At 37.2% G+C, this 20,050-nt stretch overlaps 1 protein-coding gene across 1 annotated transcript in view; it reads right to left on the bottom strand.

Moving 5' to 3' along the window:
• Positions 1 to 4,860: 4,860 nt before the first annotated feature.
• PAWR (pro-apoptotic WT1 regulator) overlaps positions 4,861 to 20,050 on the bottom strand; it is a 71,207-nt gene continuing 56,017 nt past the window's right edge. The window contains exons 4-6 of the mRNA XM_042890357.1: positions 15,732 to 15,879; positions 14,258 to 14,362; positions 4,861 to 9,638 (exon numbers count right to left, since the gene is read on the bottom strand). Of these exons, the coding sequence (XP_042746291.1) occupies positions 9,552 to 9,638; positions 14,258 to 14,362; positions 15,732 to 15,879 (340 nt within the window). The 3' untranslated portion in view covers positions 4,861 to 9,551. The remainder of the gene's footprint in view (positions 9,639 to 14,257; positions 14,363 to 15,731; positions 15,880 to 20,050) is intronic.

Consider the following 20,050-nt stretch of genomic DNA (forward strand, 5'->3'; position numbering starts at 1 on the left):
TGCTTTAAACCTTCCTGTTCCTTGGTATAAGAACAGGTTGTAATTTGCAAAAGAGCAGTGGGAGAAGCAGGCACAGATTTCATAGAGGAATGTGACATTTTGCCAATTTGCAAATAAATGGAAGCTGATTCATGCCGTCCGGTAGGTTTTCCTATCAGCACTCGGTTAATGACACTGCCCTGAAATACCCTGGTTCAGCTGTCTGGTCACAGCAGCTTAGTGGACAGCACTGTACAGCCTGGTGCACAGCCTAAGAGAGGAAAATACACCAAATAAAAAGCACTTAACCTGCAGCTTGCCCTCTGCATAGGTACATTTGGTTGCTTTATTTCTGTAATCACACAGCTCTGACAGCATGGGGCCAGAAAAAAACTGATTCAAGTATTAAGCATAATTGATACAAGCATTTCCCAAACCCTTACTTAACTGATTTTTGCCTCCATGGCATAAAAAAACCCCCGGCACAATATACAGAATGCTCCATTTTCAGTGGAAAACAGTAATTTGGTGGGATGAGCTTCCTTAGATTTAGTATGTAAACTGCACTGCATTTCAGCTTCAGCATTTAAAATCTCAAGAGGCGTCTTAAGATGACATAAGACAAAAGAGGAAAAGGAAATTATGGAAACACATGGTGGTATTCTTCTAATGTAGAATCCTCATAGAACTACTTGTATTAACTGTCAAAAGAGAAACTCAGTGCTGTTTAAGAAACTGAAGAATATTGAAGTTACACATCTGAGAGGTGTGTCTGTAGATAGAAGCCCCAAAGCAGAAGCTTGAGAAGTTTGCATCTTTGTTTACCTACAGGATGTAAAGATAAAAAAAGGGTATCAGGGTAACAAAGATGGGAGGGAGGGAGAGGGGTCTGGAGGGCAAGGCATAAGGGGAGCATCTGAGGTTGGTTCAGCCCAGAGCAGAGGAGCTGAGGGGAGGCCTGATGGCGGCTGCAGCTCCTCACAGGGAGCGGAGGGCAGCGCTGAGCTCTGCTCTGTGTGACAGCGACAGGGCCTGAGGGAACGGCATGGAGCTGTCAGGGGAGGGCAGCTGTGTTGGGGACAGGGTCTGCACCAGAGGGTGGTGGGCATGGAACGGGCTGCACAGGGCAGTGGGCACGGCCCCAAGTGCTGGAGTTCAAAGAGCATTTGGACACTGCTCTCAGACACAGGGTTTAGTTTTGAGTGTACTTGTGTGGAACCAGGGCTGGGAGTTGGTGGTTGCTGTGGGCCCCTTCCAACTCATCTGATCCTATGATCAGCTTTACTCATCCATTTGTTATCACATTGGCCTTTTGGATATGCAAGTGTTGTTTCAGCTCTGAGTATATCTTCCGGTCTTGTTTAGCTTAGTGAAGAGAAGGCTCCAGGGAGACCTCACTGGGGCTTTGAAGGGAGCACATAAATAGGAGGGGAATGGCTGTTTACAAGGGTGGGTAGTGACAGGACAAGGGAGAATGGTTTTAAACTGAGACGGGGAGGTTTAGGTTGGATATTAGGAGGAAGTTTTTCACACAGAGGTGGTGACACACTGGAACAGGTTGTCCAAGGAAGCTGTGGATCCCCATCCCTGGAGGCATTCAAGGCCAGGCTAGATGTGGCTCTGGGCAGCCTGGTCTGCTGGTTGGGGACCTGCACATAGCAGGGTGTTGAAACCAGGTGATCATTGTGGTCCTTTTCAACCCAGGCCATTCTATGAACCTCTCATTGAGCTGACACAGTATTTACAACCTTTTTGCAGACCTCTTTTAACAAAATGCAGAATATTGTTCTGTAGCCCTGTGAGCCCTGTAGCCAGCCACCAATGCCTTTGCATCAGTGAACATTTCCACATAGCAACGCACCAGTCTTTCTATGGCAGAGTGAGTTCATTACTGGCAGTAACGGGTTCCAAGTACTGGAACTCACTCCCACAGAAGCAGCCAGTGCATTTCTAACTACTGTCAACTGTCCCAGCTAAAATATTAACAGCATTCAAAAAGCCTCATAAACTCAGTGGGCAGGTTGTAAAATAAAAGGGATTTGAGCACTAAGTAGACAGTTTCTTGGGAGACTGCTGACAGCTGCTTAAAAGGAATGGGAATAAAGAACACACTTACTGGAAGTACTTTTCTTGAGATTCTTACCAGTTCTGAGCTTTTACAGTCAGGTGCATCTGGAGAAGTGTTTTGCTGCTGCTATGCAGATCAGCCAAAAACACACATATGAAATCTCAGAGAAATGGATGAAGTTAACAAGGTAAGCAACAGATGATCCTGAATATTAAATAAAGTCCAAAAGTAGAAATGTTTTTCTTTTTTAACCTCAAGTTTTCAATAGTCTTAGGTATTGCTTATAATACACCTATTAATGATTGCACTTCTTGCAGGAACTTTTAAGCCATCAATTTTTGGGTTGCAACTTTTAATACTAAAAAAATAAGTGCTCATTACACCAGCAAGTAACTGCCGATTCCAGGTAGCCTTTCCTATAGCAGATTTTCTCAAACTAATACAGCTACTAAATGTAATTCAGGAAGCATTTGAATACAGTTCTTGTTACATAAAATGTCATTCTTCATGTGTAAACATAAGCCTATATTTCTAATTATTCTATTTTTAAATATCTCATGAGCACCACAGCATTAAAGTAGGCATAGTGTATCACATTAGAGTGTACTTAATGACATCACTCACATTATATTCAGAGCGCTTTTTAAAAGCTTTTTGGTTTTGTTTTGTTTTGTAACACCTGCATTCTGCTATCTGGTATAATGAAAAGGCAGCTGTGTCATTTGTTTTTCACTAATCTCAGCAGTTGTTGAATGGGGCTTTGTAATGTTTAAATCTGCAGGATGCAACAAAATAGGAGCTCAGAAGCAAATCAGAAATCCTCCTCAAAGTCCTGGTGCTTTAGCAAGGGACTTGTAACCATATGCTGAAGTGTTCTGTGTTTCTACTAGAGATCTAAATACCTGGGACAGCCCTACACATCCCTATATGCATCAGACATACCAGCTAATACTACTGTAGTACCACAAATTAGGTAACACTCAGAAAGTAACGTTCAAAATTGCTGCCTCCTCATTCACTGCCTGGTACCCAGTTTGTCATCCTTGCTGTTTTGTAAACTACATGAAAAATTATTGCAGATAACCTAGGTTTTCTTCATTCCTACACACCTGTTCCTCTCCCTGGTATTCAGTCCCGCACAGTCTCACCCCACACATTTTCTCATACTTTTCTCCCTTGCTTTAACCCTTTTTATAAATCCTATAATCTGTTGAATAAGAATTGGAAGTAGTCAGTCTTTTTTTTTAAATGTCACTGCTCTGAACAAAGCCGGAGTTTTGTGAGTGATGTTTTAGACAAGCTGTAGTGAGCAGAAGCAGTTAAAATGGGTAGAAAGAGTAAACTCAGTTGGGAACAATTAGCATTTTCTAAATAATTCCTTCAGAAAGAAATATGAGAGTTATTTCTAGACAGTCTCAACTTGCAAAGCCTCAGAGGTTTTATTGTCCCCACCCATTAAATATATTTGGTAGCTGGCTGTAACCACACTTACACTGTTGCAAAGTTTTAAACTCTCTAAAATGCATCATTGTTACAAGGAGCCTTCAGGCAAATGCAGAGATTAACATTTCTAAGAGAAAGAGGGGGAAAGAAAAAAAAATTCATTCCACACGTTCTTGGTCTACAAAACCTGACTTCCAGAGATAAATACTTATGGAGCTTGTGCCAAGATGCCAATTATCAGGCTGCACCTTTCTGATATACAACCTCATGCATGAGAAAAGCCACCATTTTTCTTTATAATTATGCTTTGGGCTTTAGAAGATATTCTGGTACAAAGAAGGGTTTTCATTTGTGCTGTCACTACATTATAAGTGTGTCCTTCCGCTGTTTCACAAAGCTCAGACATTTTTCAGTTATAACATGAAGTCAACAATAAGCAGATCAATTACAAAACACGATCACATTCTGTTTACAAGAAAAAAAAGGCAAGAGAATTAGCACCAACATGTGTACATTTTCATTACCTCCCTTTTAAAGCAATTCCAGTTCTCATAACAAATTGATACCCATGTTTGTAACCTACAGTTTTTAACCTGTAAGTTTTTAACCTGTTTGTAACCTATGAAGGTTTTCTCTCTTACTATCTTTAATCAAGCTTTATAATGTAACAAATACCTAAAGGTCACAGATGTTAAAATCTCCTAAGAAGGTGACTCCTATTCAAGAACCTACATAATTATTGCCAATGCTTACTGTATATGATTCTAGCTTTAGGTTGGATTTTATTTTATTTATTATTATTATTATTATTATTATTTTTGGTCAGGCAACATTATAAACTTTAAGAATAAGCTGCAATGTTTTATATATATATATATACACACATATTTTTTGTTCTCTACTCAGTGTTCACTGCTGATCCATAGTACTAGTCACCTCTTACCTTCCTACAGCAAGGAATAAGAAGGAGGTTGTCTTTAATGATTCTGCCTGTGAAGAAGTGAACATGTATTCAAATAGAAATGAAATCCATTCTGAAATCAGTTTGTTTCTACAGAAGCAGCATCATAAACTTTTCCTGGGATAAACTGAACTTAAATTCTGAAGCATGGGAAAAAAAAAAAACAGGTCCATCTAATTGACTGTAGGATGTGCTCACTACATTCCTGAAGGCAGAGTGAGAGCAGAAAGTACAGTAAAAACACACAGATTTCTCTCGTGTGTGTAAACATGCACACTTGAATAATTTCATCTGAATGTTAGAAAAAATCCCCAGTTTGGGTGCTTCTCAATATTGATGACAAATTCAGTCAGAATTCCAGTCAGATGACATTAATTCTCCTGTAAACACAATAAGTAGTCAGCCAGGATTAAAAAGAATTTTCCTTTATTTGGACAAAGGCACACAGTCTTTATTGTTAGATTAAATGCATATCTTTTACCTGCAATAGTAAATCTCAACATCAAATTTCATCTGATACCACAGATATTACAACTAATCAGTGTTCAAAACTAAAATGGGTGTTCAGGCATTTAATGGTGCTTCAACTTCTTAAATGCATAAAAAGGGTATTTATAAAAATGACTGCATTATGAGATTATTTTCAGAGGAAAAGTCAACTATCACAATTTTTTCAGAATAGGAAAATTACAACTAGCCAAAACCTCGAACAAGAAAAGTTACACCACAAATCCAGAAATAAAAACAAAAGGATTAAATTAACAGTGTAATGTACACCTGCTGCAGTACAAGAAAAAATGGTAGGTGGAGAATAATACAGTAAGTCACCGTACTTGGAAGATCAGGAATGGTATATAAAACACATATCAAAGTCCTTTATATCCTGGATATATGACACAGAAATGCTTAATAACACAAGCAGAAACGCTCCATACGGAGGTACTGAAACTGGAATGATTGACTTGGAACATATCTGTAGTGAACTTTCAGCAAAGAGGATCCATATCACATTATCAGACAAGATGTAGAACTCATTTTTTTCGCTTGTTTAACAGATTTTTTAAATACAGTCTTAGCTCCTTTGTCTCAGAACTAAGGAAGTAGCACAGATTTATTTTATTGTACATGTGTAAGTCATGGCTTGCAACGGCTGTTTCTCTAACTACAATGGCTGTTACTACAACTGACGTGTTTATGATGATTAATACTGATGAAAATGGACGAGCTGAACTGACAACTTCAAAAAGGGTTTAAACTCAAGAAATACTGACCAGTCCCTATGTGTGTATGGTCTGTTTGTTTCACCGATAATTATCCCTCCTCTGGGCTACTAATACTGATTTGTTTGAATTCAAGCTGGAAATAGACACAAAAAACTTGCAGAAAGATATGAAATACTTGAAGTCAGCGTAACTCTGCCCTTCTAGGAAAGGGTTACAAAGTAATTTGATCTCCAGTATTCCTTCTGGTCCTATAGTAGCAAGTTTCCAAGTTGCAATGTTACCTGACACGTAGAAAAAAACTTTGATGCAGATTAATCCCTCCTTTTCCAATGCACTTAAATTCCTGTCTCTCTCTGTAGTGCTTATGCCAATCACAGGTCCTCCCACAGCTGGATAATAAAACACCAAATCATTAGGTTCTGCTTCCTACCTTGGAATTCCCTCATTGGTTTTTCGTAACCCTCTTTTTTTCAATCAAATTCAGAGCCAAGAGAAATATATTAAACTCAGAACGTGTAAATACAAAGCAGGTAATTAGCACAAAATTTTTGCTTTTAAGACAGAGAAAAACCACTCACTTGCAAATATTGTACCCTTTTGGTTAATGTATAAAGCAAGTAACACTGAACTTAAACATGGCTACTTAATTATTTTAAAATGAAAAAAATGCACAATGTTTAATTTCCTTGTACAAATCAACAACATTTATATGTGCTTAAATTTCTACTTTTGAAGAACAAATCCTACCAAGATTAGAGTGTAGAATCAACAACTTTTTTTGCAGAATTTTAACCTTCAGCTCTCACAGTGTCCGTCTTCTATACAACAGTACATGGCCATAAAAAGAGTATAATTTTGCATTTTTTAAACAGGTATTGTGTGCTGTTTGTTATTAAAGCATTTTCTGTCATTTGCTTCAGTCAACAGGGATTTCTTTTTGTTTAAATTTCCTAGATGATTCAAGTACCTAGAAACACAGATGCTAGACCTAGGCAAGTCTGGTACAAGTTATAAGATAGGAAAGTTAGAAATCTCCAAGAAAGTCATCCATCCAGCAAATATTGCATAGTAGTGCTCCCTTCCAAAAAAAGCTGTAATTTACACTAGGTATGTTAATTTAGCCCGGGTACGATCCAGGAATCATACAGCCTTCCCACTTGAGATGGGTTCCCACTTGCAGCAGCGTATCTGCTGAGAACAACTCAGGTGTTGGTTTGGAGAGTGTGGGGACACTCGTTACTGAATTGCTGGCAAAAGAGCTAAGTTAACATATTTGAATCACCTAGGAGAAAAACTTATTCTATGGTTGAGCTTGATTATAAGGACACCCTACTGAAACAAAACTATAATGGCAAGCAATGACTAGGTGATTAATAACATTCTAAATAATATACCATTACTCTAGAGTCTACTAAACTTCTCCCAAGAGGCTGATAACATAAGCAGTAAGAAATTATTACTGAAACAGGTCTTTCAAAAAGCCATCAACTCTTCACAAAGGTCAGCATAAATGTTATGATTAAAAATACCATTTGTGGGTATTTGTAGTGCTTTTAGTACTGAAGCATTTTATATTTGTATACAGAACATCCGTATACAAATCAAACAATAACGTCCTGAAGTAACTTCAGGGGTGAATTCTGAACAGTTCCATTGTTCACACCTTTCAACCTGAAGGACTACTGCTTTCAAATATTTGGAAACTTCCCTTGCCCCTTCAAGGTCTGGTATCATAGGTCTTCACCTATAATACCATCACAACTGCGTGTCAGGTTAAAAAAAGAAATACTAATTTTGGGGTTTCTGCTGCTAAGTTTTATTCAATACACAAGCAAACCAAAAAGAGGTAAATCTGACGACAATTCTTGTTTGTATTCTTTGTCATCATGCTTCTTTGGTTTAAAATGTATGTGACATACAGTTTATGAAATACCTGATTTACAACTTTGGATTACTATCTATCTTTCTGGATTAAGAACCTCAAAAATTTTTCAATAAGTTTCACATCCCACATCTTAGACCTGTACGTGTATTTCCTACTCAGCACACACAGAAGGAAATCAAATATTCTTCCAGAGAAAGTTCTGTATTTATTCAGAAGGCATACAACCCAAATGATTATATGACTTCCAATTAACTTTATGGAAATGATAAATGAAGGGACTTCCTCTTACTGTTTGGCTAATATTAGGACAGATATTCACTGCTGAATCTCATAGTTCTGAGGGCCAATACACCTCCCCCCTCCATTCCATTCAAAAACTTGAGATAACATTTAAATTCTGCCCCATGGGATATCTCTTCCTTTATGAAGAAAAACTTGAAGGCAACCTGGAATAAATTCAAAAATACTTCTTGAAAAATCCTTTAAAGTTCTGAAAAGTTCTTCCTCGTTAGATTACACAAATGTAAAATCCTGTAGTCAAAACAATCTAAGGCATAACAGTAATTCCTGAATTTGAAGTTCAAGAATCTCTTCCAGCCATTGAGTATACTGCATGGAAACAACTGGTAAATCTGATATGTATTAAAGTTGCCTTTAAGTTTTCATGTAACAAAAGCTACATGCATGCACCAAACTTCAAAATTGGCAAGAAAAAGCCTAGACTCTTTGAAATGCTTTTCTTTCAGGTCTTCTGACTCAAATGAAATATAATTAATTCTTAATTCTGATTAAGAATGAAATAGATGTTGTATTAAAGTGAAATAAAGTACATCAAATTTCAGCCTAAGAGGAATTTTAAGAAGTAAACTATTAATTAAACCTGTTTTATATCAAATGAAAATTTACTGTCCTATTATAATCAGTATGCACTCATAAGCAGACTGTAATGTTCAAACAGGCACTTCTTAAACACTTTGTTAGTTTAAAATCAAGTATAAAAGGTTTTTTTTATAAAAGCATTCAATGTCTCAAAAGGGTGCAAACCACTTGTATTCCTCTCTACTTTATTACACAGGTACAAAAAATCTGACCCAGCTTAAAAATGGAAACATTGCAAACCTCACATTGGTTATGATCACTACAAATCTTAAAACAACGGCTTTTAAATAGAAATGCATTGCAGAAGTGTCTTTGCGAAGATGAAAGCTCCAGGCTTTGTTTGTATTCTCACAGCACACAAATTTACTGGTTGATAGCAAAATTGCATTTCATTGCTAAAGCAAAAGCTTTAAAATAAACTGCAGTGCACAACTTCAATGTGATTCTAAGAACTCATTAATGCTGATACCACAGGTGATTTATTTTATTAATAAAAACTCCCCCTCCTGACAAAATGCTGCTATACAGAAAAATATCGCTACTACTCTATTACTGTCAGTCTTTCAGATACAGTAAAAAAAAAAAACCCTCAACATTACAAGAGCTTTTAGAGCAAGTAATCAATCTGCAAAATGTTATACATCAGTAATAAGGCATCCACTTTACAGCTGTTGAAACAAAAAAGGAAATAATTCACAAAAAATACAGTTTGGATCTGTGTAAACAAAGCTTCTTTGTATTGCTTTCATTCGTTTCAAAAATATACACCCACATGGACTGAAAGTGATCTTGGTGCTATGAGTTTTAAACTACCCTAGTATATCCCGATGTAATCTGAAGATAGAAAACCCCCTAATTTTTGAATTTAGGATTTTGTAATACAACAAAAATTTTCATCATTCTTCCGTGAAATGAAAGCTAAAGATAAAACCCCAGTTTTGATGCCATCCATTGCAAGAAGAAAGAACTACGAAAATAAACATTCATCTGGTTTCCTAACAATAAATATAAAGACAGTTATTATAACATACTGCAACACAGGAAGTATTACTATATTGACCTTAACATTCAATCAGTAGTTTTTAAATCTTTCCTCATTGAGGCTTGAATCTTCTACCTTGTCAGCTGTCCAACAATTTTTAAGAGGGTTTTATTTTCTTGCTTCAATTGTTCATTTTCATCTTCTATATCATCTAGGTCCTGTGAAAGTAAAATGAGAACATTTCTGTCGACATAAATACAAACTCGCAATTAGCAGCAGCAGGAATTTAACATCTTAGCTCTAAACTCAAGAAGTTGGGTTTGGGATGAATTACTGTCACTGTGAGTCAATCTGTTAAAATCATCATTTTTCCAAGAGCTACAGTAATTAAAAAACATCAGTGTTACATTCACATAAAATAAACGTACAACAAGTACGTTGAAATGGGAACATATGAGCAAAACTGAAGCTATAGCAACAAATTAATGCAACAGAAAATCAAAATAGGATGGGTGTGATTACTTGGTATGGAGTTTCTACATTAGCTGCAACCCCTGCTCCCTACACTATGCTTGTATATCCTACATGCATACGTACACATTGCTGGTTATTACTACAGTAAAGTCAGTTCCTATATTTTAAATTAAGCATCCTTGTTGTGTTTTTTATTTCAGGAAAAGAACCACCTGCCTATTTTTTTCATTTGCTGTGGAAAAAAGTAAGTAAAATTAAAAGGTATATCATAACTTCTACTTAAATCCTTACTGAAAGGATACACACTAAAAATGTATCCTTAAAATAGATTGCTCCTACCACAAGTGTCCTTCCCCCTTCCATCGATGGAATTTAACTAGTTTCCAATCTCAGTGCTTGATTTCCTACCAAATTCTCCCAGGTCTTTATAGTGAGAAAATTATAGTGAGAAAACGGTGAGGCTGGCTGCTGGTGTTAGCATTGGTTCAGTAAAAATAACTGTACTGTACAAACAATACGGAACAAACAGAATAAGAACAACAACAAAAAAATGAGGACATAGTGGCATCAGGGACAGCACTTCGAGAAGAAAAATGAAAGGCAGGCAAAAGGAGGAAGAACCAGGACTCCGATCAGCTATTAGATGTCCTCTGATCTCTTTGCAAATCCCCAATGTTGTCAGGCTAGATTAAACATAAAACAGTAATAGAGAAAAGATGTTTTTCTCTTATTCCTTTTAGTTGCTAAGTGCTGTTTAACATAAGGAACCTATTTTCTTTATCTTTTTTCAGTGGGATCACTCCAGAAGTGCATTCTAGAGACTCTGTGTTAATCAGTTCTGCGATTTTTAAAAGCCTCTTCAATTTGGCAGCCCAAATCCAATACCTTTGCAATTAATCTTTTGTTTTTGTAGTCTGGAGTTGAAAATCACTAGCAGAAATTCCTCTTTGTATTAACAGAGGTAATACTGTGTCACACAGGAATGGCTTCCTGGAAAAGCAGTTGTCTGCTGTAACACATGCAAGCGTTAACCATCCACATGTGCAAAAGTTTTGATGAGCAGCTACTGTAAATACAGTTTACTATGTCACTTTAGAAAACACAATTTGTTTTATCCCTTGTGCAGATAAATAATAAGGTGGAAGGGAAAACATTATTATCAGTACGGTTGTACTTTTCAGTTCAGTGAATGTAATATTGTGCTTGATCATGCTTTTAACAGAGCCATTAGGTAACTCAATTAAAGCTTACCTATCAGCTTTCTGAATAAAAATACCTGTTATTTACTCCAAATAGAATATGAATAGTTTCTGAAATTTTATGATGATAAAATAACATTCCAAAGACGTTCTTGAATGTGATCCAGGAAAAATAACTGAATCAGTTTAAGTATCTAAGGAAATAGTGGACTGAGAGAAGAAAGTGGTTTATGCTGCTCTGTAATTTAAGGCTTCTTATTCAAAATTAATAACTGCAAGGCTAATGATTTACATTTATTAGTAAATAAGATGCAATAGTAGGAAAGCCTGGTCTACAGAAGGAACCAATAACTGCACAGCATTGACACTAGCTGGATTGTGAATTCTCACTAATTATATTCAAATATATGTTTAACTGCAGTGACAGTAAGACCAGAAATGATTAAGTGTAAACTAACTGACAGCTGAACTTAGTGTACAAATGTCTAACATAAGTATCCTGAGATGCCTTTCCCTTGAGGTGCTTATGAAGCAATTACTCCTTTCTTACAAAAAGGTGGCAGACGTACTTTAGTAGTTAATCTACTGGAATGAAAAGATGTTATTTACGGCAGAAAGATTTCTCTGGTTCTCAGTATAAATGCAGCTAGCATTCTTTAAGCATGTTTGTACAGACTGTTCTCAGTAAAATCATATTTTCACATTAAATAAATGTATTTATTTAAAAAGAGAAGAAAAAGTCTGCCAACAAGTTTTCAAGATTCTTGTAAAAATAGCTTTTCGAGTGTAACACAAGGTCTCTGCTGATGAAGGACGCATCTGTGGTCACAAACTGACCAAAACTTCTAGAAAGAGCATTTCTCTAAACATGAGGGCTGAGAAGTCGGGAAGCTAGGAATAAAATAGCATTTAGGCTGACTTGAAATTCTTTCCACTTCGTTGCGATCTAACATGCAATAACAGCATTTTTTGATTAACAGGAAAGATGCATAGATGGTCAAATTTCAAGACCTCCATTTAGGTTCTTTACAAGCAAGACCTTTCAAAAAGATCACTGCATAAACTCACTAAGTCATGGGGGCTTCCTCTTATCCTCCACGTAAAGCATGTGATCCTGATGCCAGGTCTACAGAGCAACCTTCTATGAAGAACAGATGGATGTTTAAGTGCTGACTCTCATGATCACAGTTGCAAACACAAGCCTTAGGCAAATATGACTGCTGCATTAACTTTCATGCCCTTCCATCATGGGAATGATGTAATACTTCTGTAACTCTTTTCACTATTCTAAAGCTTTTCTTTTTCTAAATTCACATGGATAGCTAATATAAAAGCATTGAAAAATCCAAAAGCTATTAAAAAAGAAGGTAAATTATATCTGCTTTAATGGAAATATCACTTGACAAATGTTGGCTTCAATTTCTGTCAAACAAATCAGTAAGATGGTCAGAAAGTCAAAAGGCAGCTATTTCAAAGTTAAGAAAAACCTGTAGGATTCAAACATTAATAGCTGCAGTGCAGTAAAGCTAATACATAATGTTATAGCTATGATAAATGCTGTGCTGTGCAGAAAAAAATATAAAATATAATAGGGAGTTCCATGTATGTATCTCTCGTCGAATAATGCAGTTTTAGCTGTTCTGTACCAAAAAGGTTTCTGGAATTACTACATCTTGTTTTTTTTTTCCACACAACAAACAGAAATTGCCATCATACTTAAATGCAGGCAGTACACAAGGCTTGTTTGATTTTACTATGGATGTCCAAAGATGGTTTCTAATCAGACACTTTATGGATTTAATTTAGGACATCATCCTTCAAATACAGTAGGAAAAAAAAAAATCATTGCTTCTGCCTTAGAAACTGTCGAAACAGGTCTTAAAACACAGGCTTGCAGTGATTTGGGCACTTCTGTGTTTTTTGCTTTCTGATCTCTGAGACAGGAAACCAGACGTGACCAGCAGTATGAAGTAGCCTCGCCACCCATTACATAGGAGTGAACAGATTCCTCGAGTAATACTGAAGAGGTAAGCTTAGATGTGAAAGATTCCTTGTCAGATATGAAAATTGCATGAAGACCAATTCCTCAATTAAATCACAAATCTCTCCAATACAGACAATATCTCATTAAGCCTATGTATTCCATCTTTCTTTATAAAAAGGAATAACAGCTGCTTTAGTCCTGTAGATTTATTTGCTATCTTTTGTGTATGTTCATCTCCACTGTTACAAACAAATACAACAAATATCAAAGTCTACCACAATGCATGTGAAGTTATTGCCTCCCTTTATTGCTGAATTCAGCAAGGCCATTTTGTTTGAATTTTACATGAAGATCTGTATCTCCCCATAAAGGTAGAGCATAAATAGCAGAAGCATATTTCCCAAGTACATCCAGGCTCTGCACATCAATTGAATCATTTGAGACCAGGTCACCAATCTGTTCTAGGAAAGAGTTCCCAGCTCATCCTTTAAACTGGGACTTGTTTTAAAACTGGTATTTCACACTAACTTCAAAAATTTCTTACTCTGCCCCATTCCTAAGCAAGCCTTAACTCCTAAATTTCTTCTCATGCCTTCACGCCCTGCACTGAGCATAGATAACCCAAGTCTCCCGTCCCTTGTCTTGTTATGCCTTTATTTTGGGATCAAAAACAAAAAGTATAACAGTGTGGGTCAGAATAGTAATAGTTACACACTTCCAAATCTGTCTAAGATTACCTACTAATAACATTACCTAACTAGTAAATTAGAACTGACAATAAATAAATTAAAGCTATCATTGCTTTTTCTGACACGAGCCTTGGAACAATTTGCTGAGAAAACTGTTGAACCCCAGACTTCATTAATTCCTGGTATGCTGCGGACTGAATTTGAAAGGAAGAGGCAGTAAAGAACGCATGCTTTTGTAATGTCATTGTACAACAAACAAACAACAACAACAAAACAGCAATAAGAAGTTTCTCAACAGTTAAAAAGTTCTGGAAGTTAATGATGACAAACAGAAGTCACCTGGAAAATATAACTTACGAACAAAAAAACAAAAACCACTTTTCTCTTGCAACTTTGCCAAGTGGCTACGAGAACCTGAAGAAAAGCACTGAGAATGCAGAGGTTTTTTATCCCCTCTTCACAAAGCACCATGTAAGAAAAGATGTGCTTACTCTGTTTAATAAATCAATTTCTTCCTTCAGTTTTCCAATTACTTCCTCTTTATCCTGTGTCATCTTCATTAATCTTACATTTTCTTGTCTCTCCTTTGCAAGTTCCTAAAAATAGAACACACGCTGGTGTTAAAGCTAATTGTTTTAAAGACAGAGTTTTATTTTATTGCCATTAAAATACCACACCCTCACTACATGCACACAGACATAAACCACACAAATACCTGTAATTCCACTTCTACAGCAAGTCAAACCCAAAAGCCTTCAAACCTTTACGCTGCAAGGAGCTAATGAATCACGTCTAAGAAAATATTTTACTCACATCTAACCTGGGTGATGTCTCCTATTCCACAGATGCTTAATTAATATCTCCCTTACATGAGTCCAAAATTGGAAGGGAGTCTATGAGACAAATATGTTAAAGTCTCAGTTTTCACATTTTATATATATTTTTTCCTTTCATTTTTGTTTAATACTTGTTCATGTGGGAATGAAGACCTCATGAGATATGGGGGCTTGAACTAGAGAAAAATGAAAACGTCCATCAGAAATTCACCAAATCAGAGTTTGGGAATCTGAAAAGCAATCATTAAATCGTCCTCTATTTTCTCCTATTTGTAACTGAATTATTTTAGAAGAAAAATGATTTTAATTTGGAAGATTATAGCAAATTTCACCCAAATCTGGCTTCCCTAAGTCTTAGGAAAAAAAAAAGCAAGTTTTACATTTTTCTCATTTAAAAAAAGAAAAACTAAAAGCTTATTCAAATTGCATTTACTCAGTCAGCTTCTGCAGGGCAGGCCGTAACAACTTCATCCATACAAATTCAAAAAAATTTGGCTAGTTACTCATAAAAAACCCACTTCAAAAGAAGAAACAGAAGCTCATAATATGTTACACAGATGACATACTTAGCCAAAAAGTTTTAAGTGAAGAACACAGCTTTAACATTGTTATTTCAAAAATGTTTGCACTAAAAACGTCTGGAATAAAGAAAACTTTGTTTGAAATATATTTTTAAGTGCCTAACAATTCAGTGAACAACAAGAGAATAATTAAATTTTATACCACTTCAATACATGATGAAATCCAAAACAAGAAGTAAATCAGATAAGAACATTGCTTATTTTCTGACCAGCTGGTGAGCCCCATCTCCCCCTGGGTTATTTGCCCTACATCTGTGCGTCACGAAGCACATACGACAAATACACACAGCACAGCTGGCTCTCCGCTGTATTATCCTTACCTCAGCTATTTTGTACTTCCAAGCCAAATGAAAATGAAACATTTATGATGGTTAGAAAGCTCACATTCTTTCTGTCTGCTTGCTTCTTTACGTACATTTGTAGATGTAAACAGCTGCACTCCAAGCATCAATCATCGTTTCTGTATTAATTCACTACTGATTTCCCCACAAGATTTCAAAGGTACTTTATTTCAGACGTATACTATGCAGACATTAGTTGGCACTCACCCTTTCAAGTTCCTCGATCCTCTTTTCCAAAGCATTACTTGGTACAGAACTCCCAGAAGAGTTTGCATCCCTGCTGTATCTGCTGTAAGCTGTCCTGTCTGTTCGGGAATATCTATTTACAGCATCATCTTCTGGAGCATTACTTGTACTAAAAGACATAGAGCAAAGCAGACAGATTTACAGGTTTAACAAAACGGAAAAGGTAGAAATAACAACAGTGTTTCCAGAGCACTTAAGAGGTCAGTAGAACAAACTGCAGAGCACAGCTTTCACAGCTTTGTGTTGCTGAGAACTCACTAACTTCATTGCCTCAGGGAATCACGCACAAGACTGTCTCAAGATACAATCTGTATTAAGAAACTAGGGTGTACCTCCTTATCATAAAATGTTGTAGCTCATAACTTTCTTAGATTAACATTTTATAGTAGTCTGTCTGAGTTGATCACTATGCAATATCTTCTTTGAGCAGGGTAATTTAAGCAGCAGTAATTTACTGAAGAGAACTTTTTGATCTTTTCTAAAACTGTATTCCTGTGAAATGGAACCTGTTTGCCTCAAAATTATTTAATTTCAGTTAAAAACTCAGGAGGCATATAGCCTGAATCCTTAAAGCAAGACTTTTGGAAAATTCTCACTGCTACAGCAAATAGCTGTTTAGTACCCTTTAAGAATTCAGGAGAGGGTACTGACTTGCTTCTTTTTTTTTAGTGGCAATTTATAAATTTTTCATTAAACCTTTGAAAACAAACAAACCAGCTCAACAGAGCTTGAGCAAAGCCAGGAGTGGTGGGGTAACCCAGCCAGCAGCTAAGCACCTGAAGTCAAGATGAAGAGGGGAAAAAACCAAGTAATGCAAAGGCAATCGTTCATCACATGCTGACAAGTGCCAAGCCTGCTTTGGAGGACAACACACACCCCCAGCAGTTCTTTTTCTGCTACTCCAATTTTACTACTGAGCAAAACACTGTATGATAAGAATGTTCCATCCATGTCCACTCTCAATCTCATGGCCATGTGGTGGAAGTGAAGGTAGAGGAGAAAATCTCCTAATACTGTGCACTTACTGGTTTGGATTGGAAGAGATCAAAGATCATCTAGAGCAAGAGACATCTCTCGCTAGGATCAAGTTACCCAGAGTCCCACCTAACCTGGCCTTGAAGACCTCTAGGCATGGAGCACACACAACTTCTCTGACAGCTTTTGCCATTGCCTTACTACCTTCAGAGTGAAAACTTCCTTCTTTAGATCAATCTAAATCTATCCTCTTTCAGTTTAAGATGGTTGCCCTTTATCCTGTCTAGTACAGGCAACAGCAAAAAGGTCTTTCTCCCTTTATATATCAAAATATTGCAATAAGGTCTCCCCCGCTTCTTTTCTGAACAAGCCCAACTGTCTCAGTCTTCATTCATGGAAGAAACAGTGCCATACTGACTGCTATGAAGAAAGTCAGCTGCATTCCAGCCAGACCAAGTACAACAGTTTACCATGGGAAAAACACAGCACAACATATTTGGAGTGATGCTCCTCTGATTAAAAATGTATGTATTTTTTAGCCTATTTACCATTTGAAGTGATAAATAGACTAAAAGGTGATAAGTTTTCTGCTTCAGATCATGTATCTATTCCTTAAAAAGCACTGCAATGGAATCTTAACTAATTATCATTTCTAGTTCATGGAAAGAATAAAAGCACCTAAAATACCCTTACAACATCTCCTTTAAAACTTTGGAATTATATGATTAATATTTTTGTTTAACAGTTTTGCATTTCATAACTCTAGAAAACCCCTGCTGACAGTGTGCAAATCTAGATGGATTCAGTGCAAATCAAAAGCAGGCATATCTGGCAAAAGAATGTCTTCTCGTGGATGCAAATATTACTCTGCTCCAGTATGTGTGAAGTTTCCAAGGCACACTGACACAATTGTAAGGAATTTTGTAGCTTAATGTTATTACCATATTTAGCACTGTTTATTCTCCATCTAGAAGATTTTTTTTGAAAACATTTCTAGGACCGGATACGCATGTTGCAACACAACATAAGAGAAATATTTTAGCTTAACTCTATAAATTCTAGATTATTTAGCTACTTGAAAGACGTGTTGTTTCATGCTGTTAATGTCATAAGAACAGACCACGTGAAAAAAGACTCAATTCTTCATCACTCAGAAATGATCCCTTTTGACAACAGTGGAATATCCCAACCCAACTCCACCGAGTGCTCTTGGCAGCTACTCCTAAAGGAAAGCTAAAAGAAAGAATAACCAGATAGGAAAGGTTTCATTAATACAAAAAATTAAGACACTTTCTGTATTTTCCCTGAATCACACTTAAAAATTTCCTTGCTTATTTCACCGGGGAGTGGACCCCACCAAACATATTCCTTTTTAGTATCAATATGAAAAGAATGTTATCGTGAAGACTTTTAGGAAATGGGATTTTAAACATTTTAAGGTGTTAGTCCATAATCTAATGCAAGGAAAGTAAGAGAAATGAAGTTCATTATTTTGCTTGCTGTAACAAAACAGCAAAGAAATTAACCCACATTGCAGCTGCTGACAAGCCTTATATGAAATAATAGCTCTGCTTTAGAATGGCATCCTACTCATTTCCTTTAAAAGAAAACAAAACCTGCTATTCAGACAGGGTCAGCTTTAACAGCATTATTGCAGAAAGGTGGAATAAATCTTGTTATTTCAATGTATCTTGGTTCTCTGAATATTTTCCTTAAGCACCATCCAAATGGCAATTTCATCCAAATAATATCACCTAGTCAAAATCAAATGTCATTGATTTCAACTATAACACATTTACTTTTATTTCCAGCATCTTATAACTATACTTAATTTGGAAATTTGCGATTAATTGTGTCACTTTGGAATCCAGCCAGCTGCTAACAGCTTCTTTGGAAAAATGAGAGACAGGCAACTTTTCTAAACAGTCTACCTTGGACTGCTGCTCCTCAGGTCTGTGGGGCCATGTCAGCGCCCATCAGGGCTGAGCCAGAGAAGAGCAGGCCTGGCCCCTACAGCTGCATGCTCTCAAGCCACCTCCGTGGCCCTGGCCAGAAGCCCTGACCCTGACCCACGGTGGCTGCCTGAGGCACCAGGGACAGGGAGGAACTGCGACACGATCAACTCAGGCCATCCTAAGCTGTAAAAACAAACCCAAACTGTTTCAGCAGCTTTGTCACATCAATCTGAGCAACAAGACGGCTATCACAGCCAAAAAAAGCACCCCAATAACCCCCCCATCCTCAGCCTGTTTAGAACTGGTTTTTGCACAGCAACTCTCCCACCACACGTGGCAAGCTGGGTGAGACAGCTCAGTGAGCAGCCAGAGCGGGCTGGGCCTGGCCACAAAGCTCCCAGGCACAGACAAGTGGGCAAGTCTGGGCATAGTGTTAGGAGAACATGTTGCCGCTGCGCTCTTTCGCAGTTAAAGAGATCACGGCTAGTATGCAGCAGGTTAACTGTTAGAGTTACTACATTTTCAATGTAGTTCTAGCTTCTCAGTAATCAGGGCTTTAACTTGACCTTCACTGCACCTCCATCTAGGAGTGAGCGATGTCTTCAAACTGTTTCCCATCTCCTGCAGGACTGCTGAACCAGAGCACAACGCAGTCTGTAGGCATCAGTGGGCAGGGTCTGGACCTACTGGGTTCCATGTCAGCGTGCAGTGCAACCCCAAGCAAGGAGAAAAGCCCTCTGAAATCTGCCTGATAGCCATAAAACCACACCATATTGTACTCATTTCCACTAATAAACAAACTTATTAGGGGAACACACCCCTGAACCACTAAGAGATTTTAATCTCTTTCTATGAACTGTTCCAGCCTGATCTGCATGAACCATACAAAATTTATGAATTACTTTTAATCCTACTCTGCAAAGTTTCAGTTTTAATTTAAGACATATCTAAAAAGAAAGCTCAGTAGCTCCAAAGCAGACAGGTAGTCTTTAAAGTAAGCCATTAAAACAAGCCCTCTGTGTATTTCTCAAAAAAATCTGACGTCCATATGCACATCCTGCTTTGCTATTACTTGCAAGCTTATTCATTCACAGAATACAAGAGAAACATAATTCATGATCACATGTAGATTGCACTTAAATATTTCAAGAAACAGAATACACTTTGTCATTCATAGAATCTTAGATTTGGAAGTAACCTTTAAATCCCCTGCAGTGAACAGGGACATGAACAGGTAGATCAGAGCGTGGTCCAGCCTGGCCTTCAACATCTCCAGGGATGGGGCATCCACCATCTCTCCGGGCAACCTGTGCCAGTGCCTCACCACCCACAAAGTAGAAAACTTTTTCC

Source organism: Lagopus leucura, unplaced genomic scaffold (genome assembly GCF_019238085.1).
Source record: "Lagopus leucura isolate 7727_CA_CO unplaced genomic scaffold, USGS_WTPT01 Super-Scaffold_100159, whole genome shotgun sequence".
In the NCBI taxonomy this organism is placed as follows: Eukaryota; Metazoa; Chordata; class Aves; order Galliformes; family Phasianidae; genus Lagopus; species Lagopus leucura.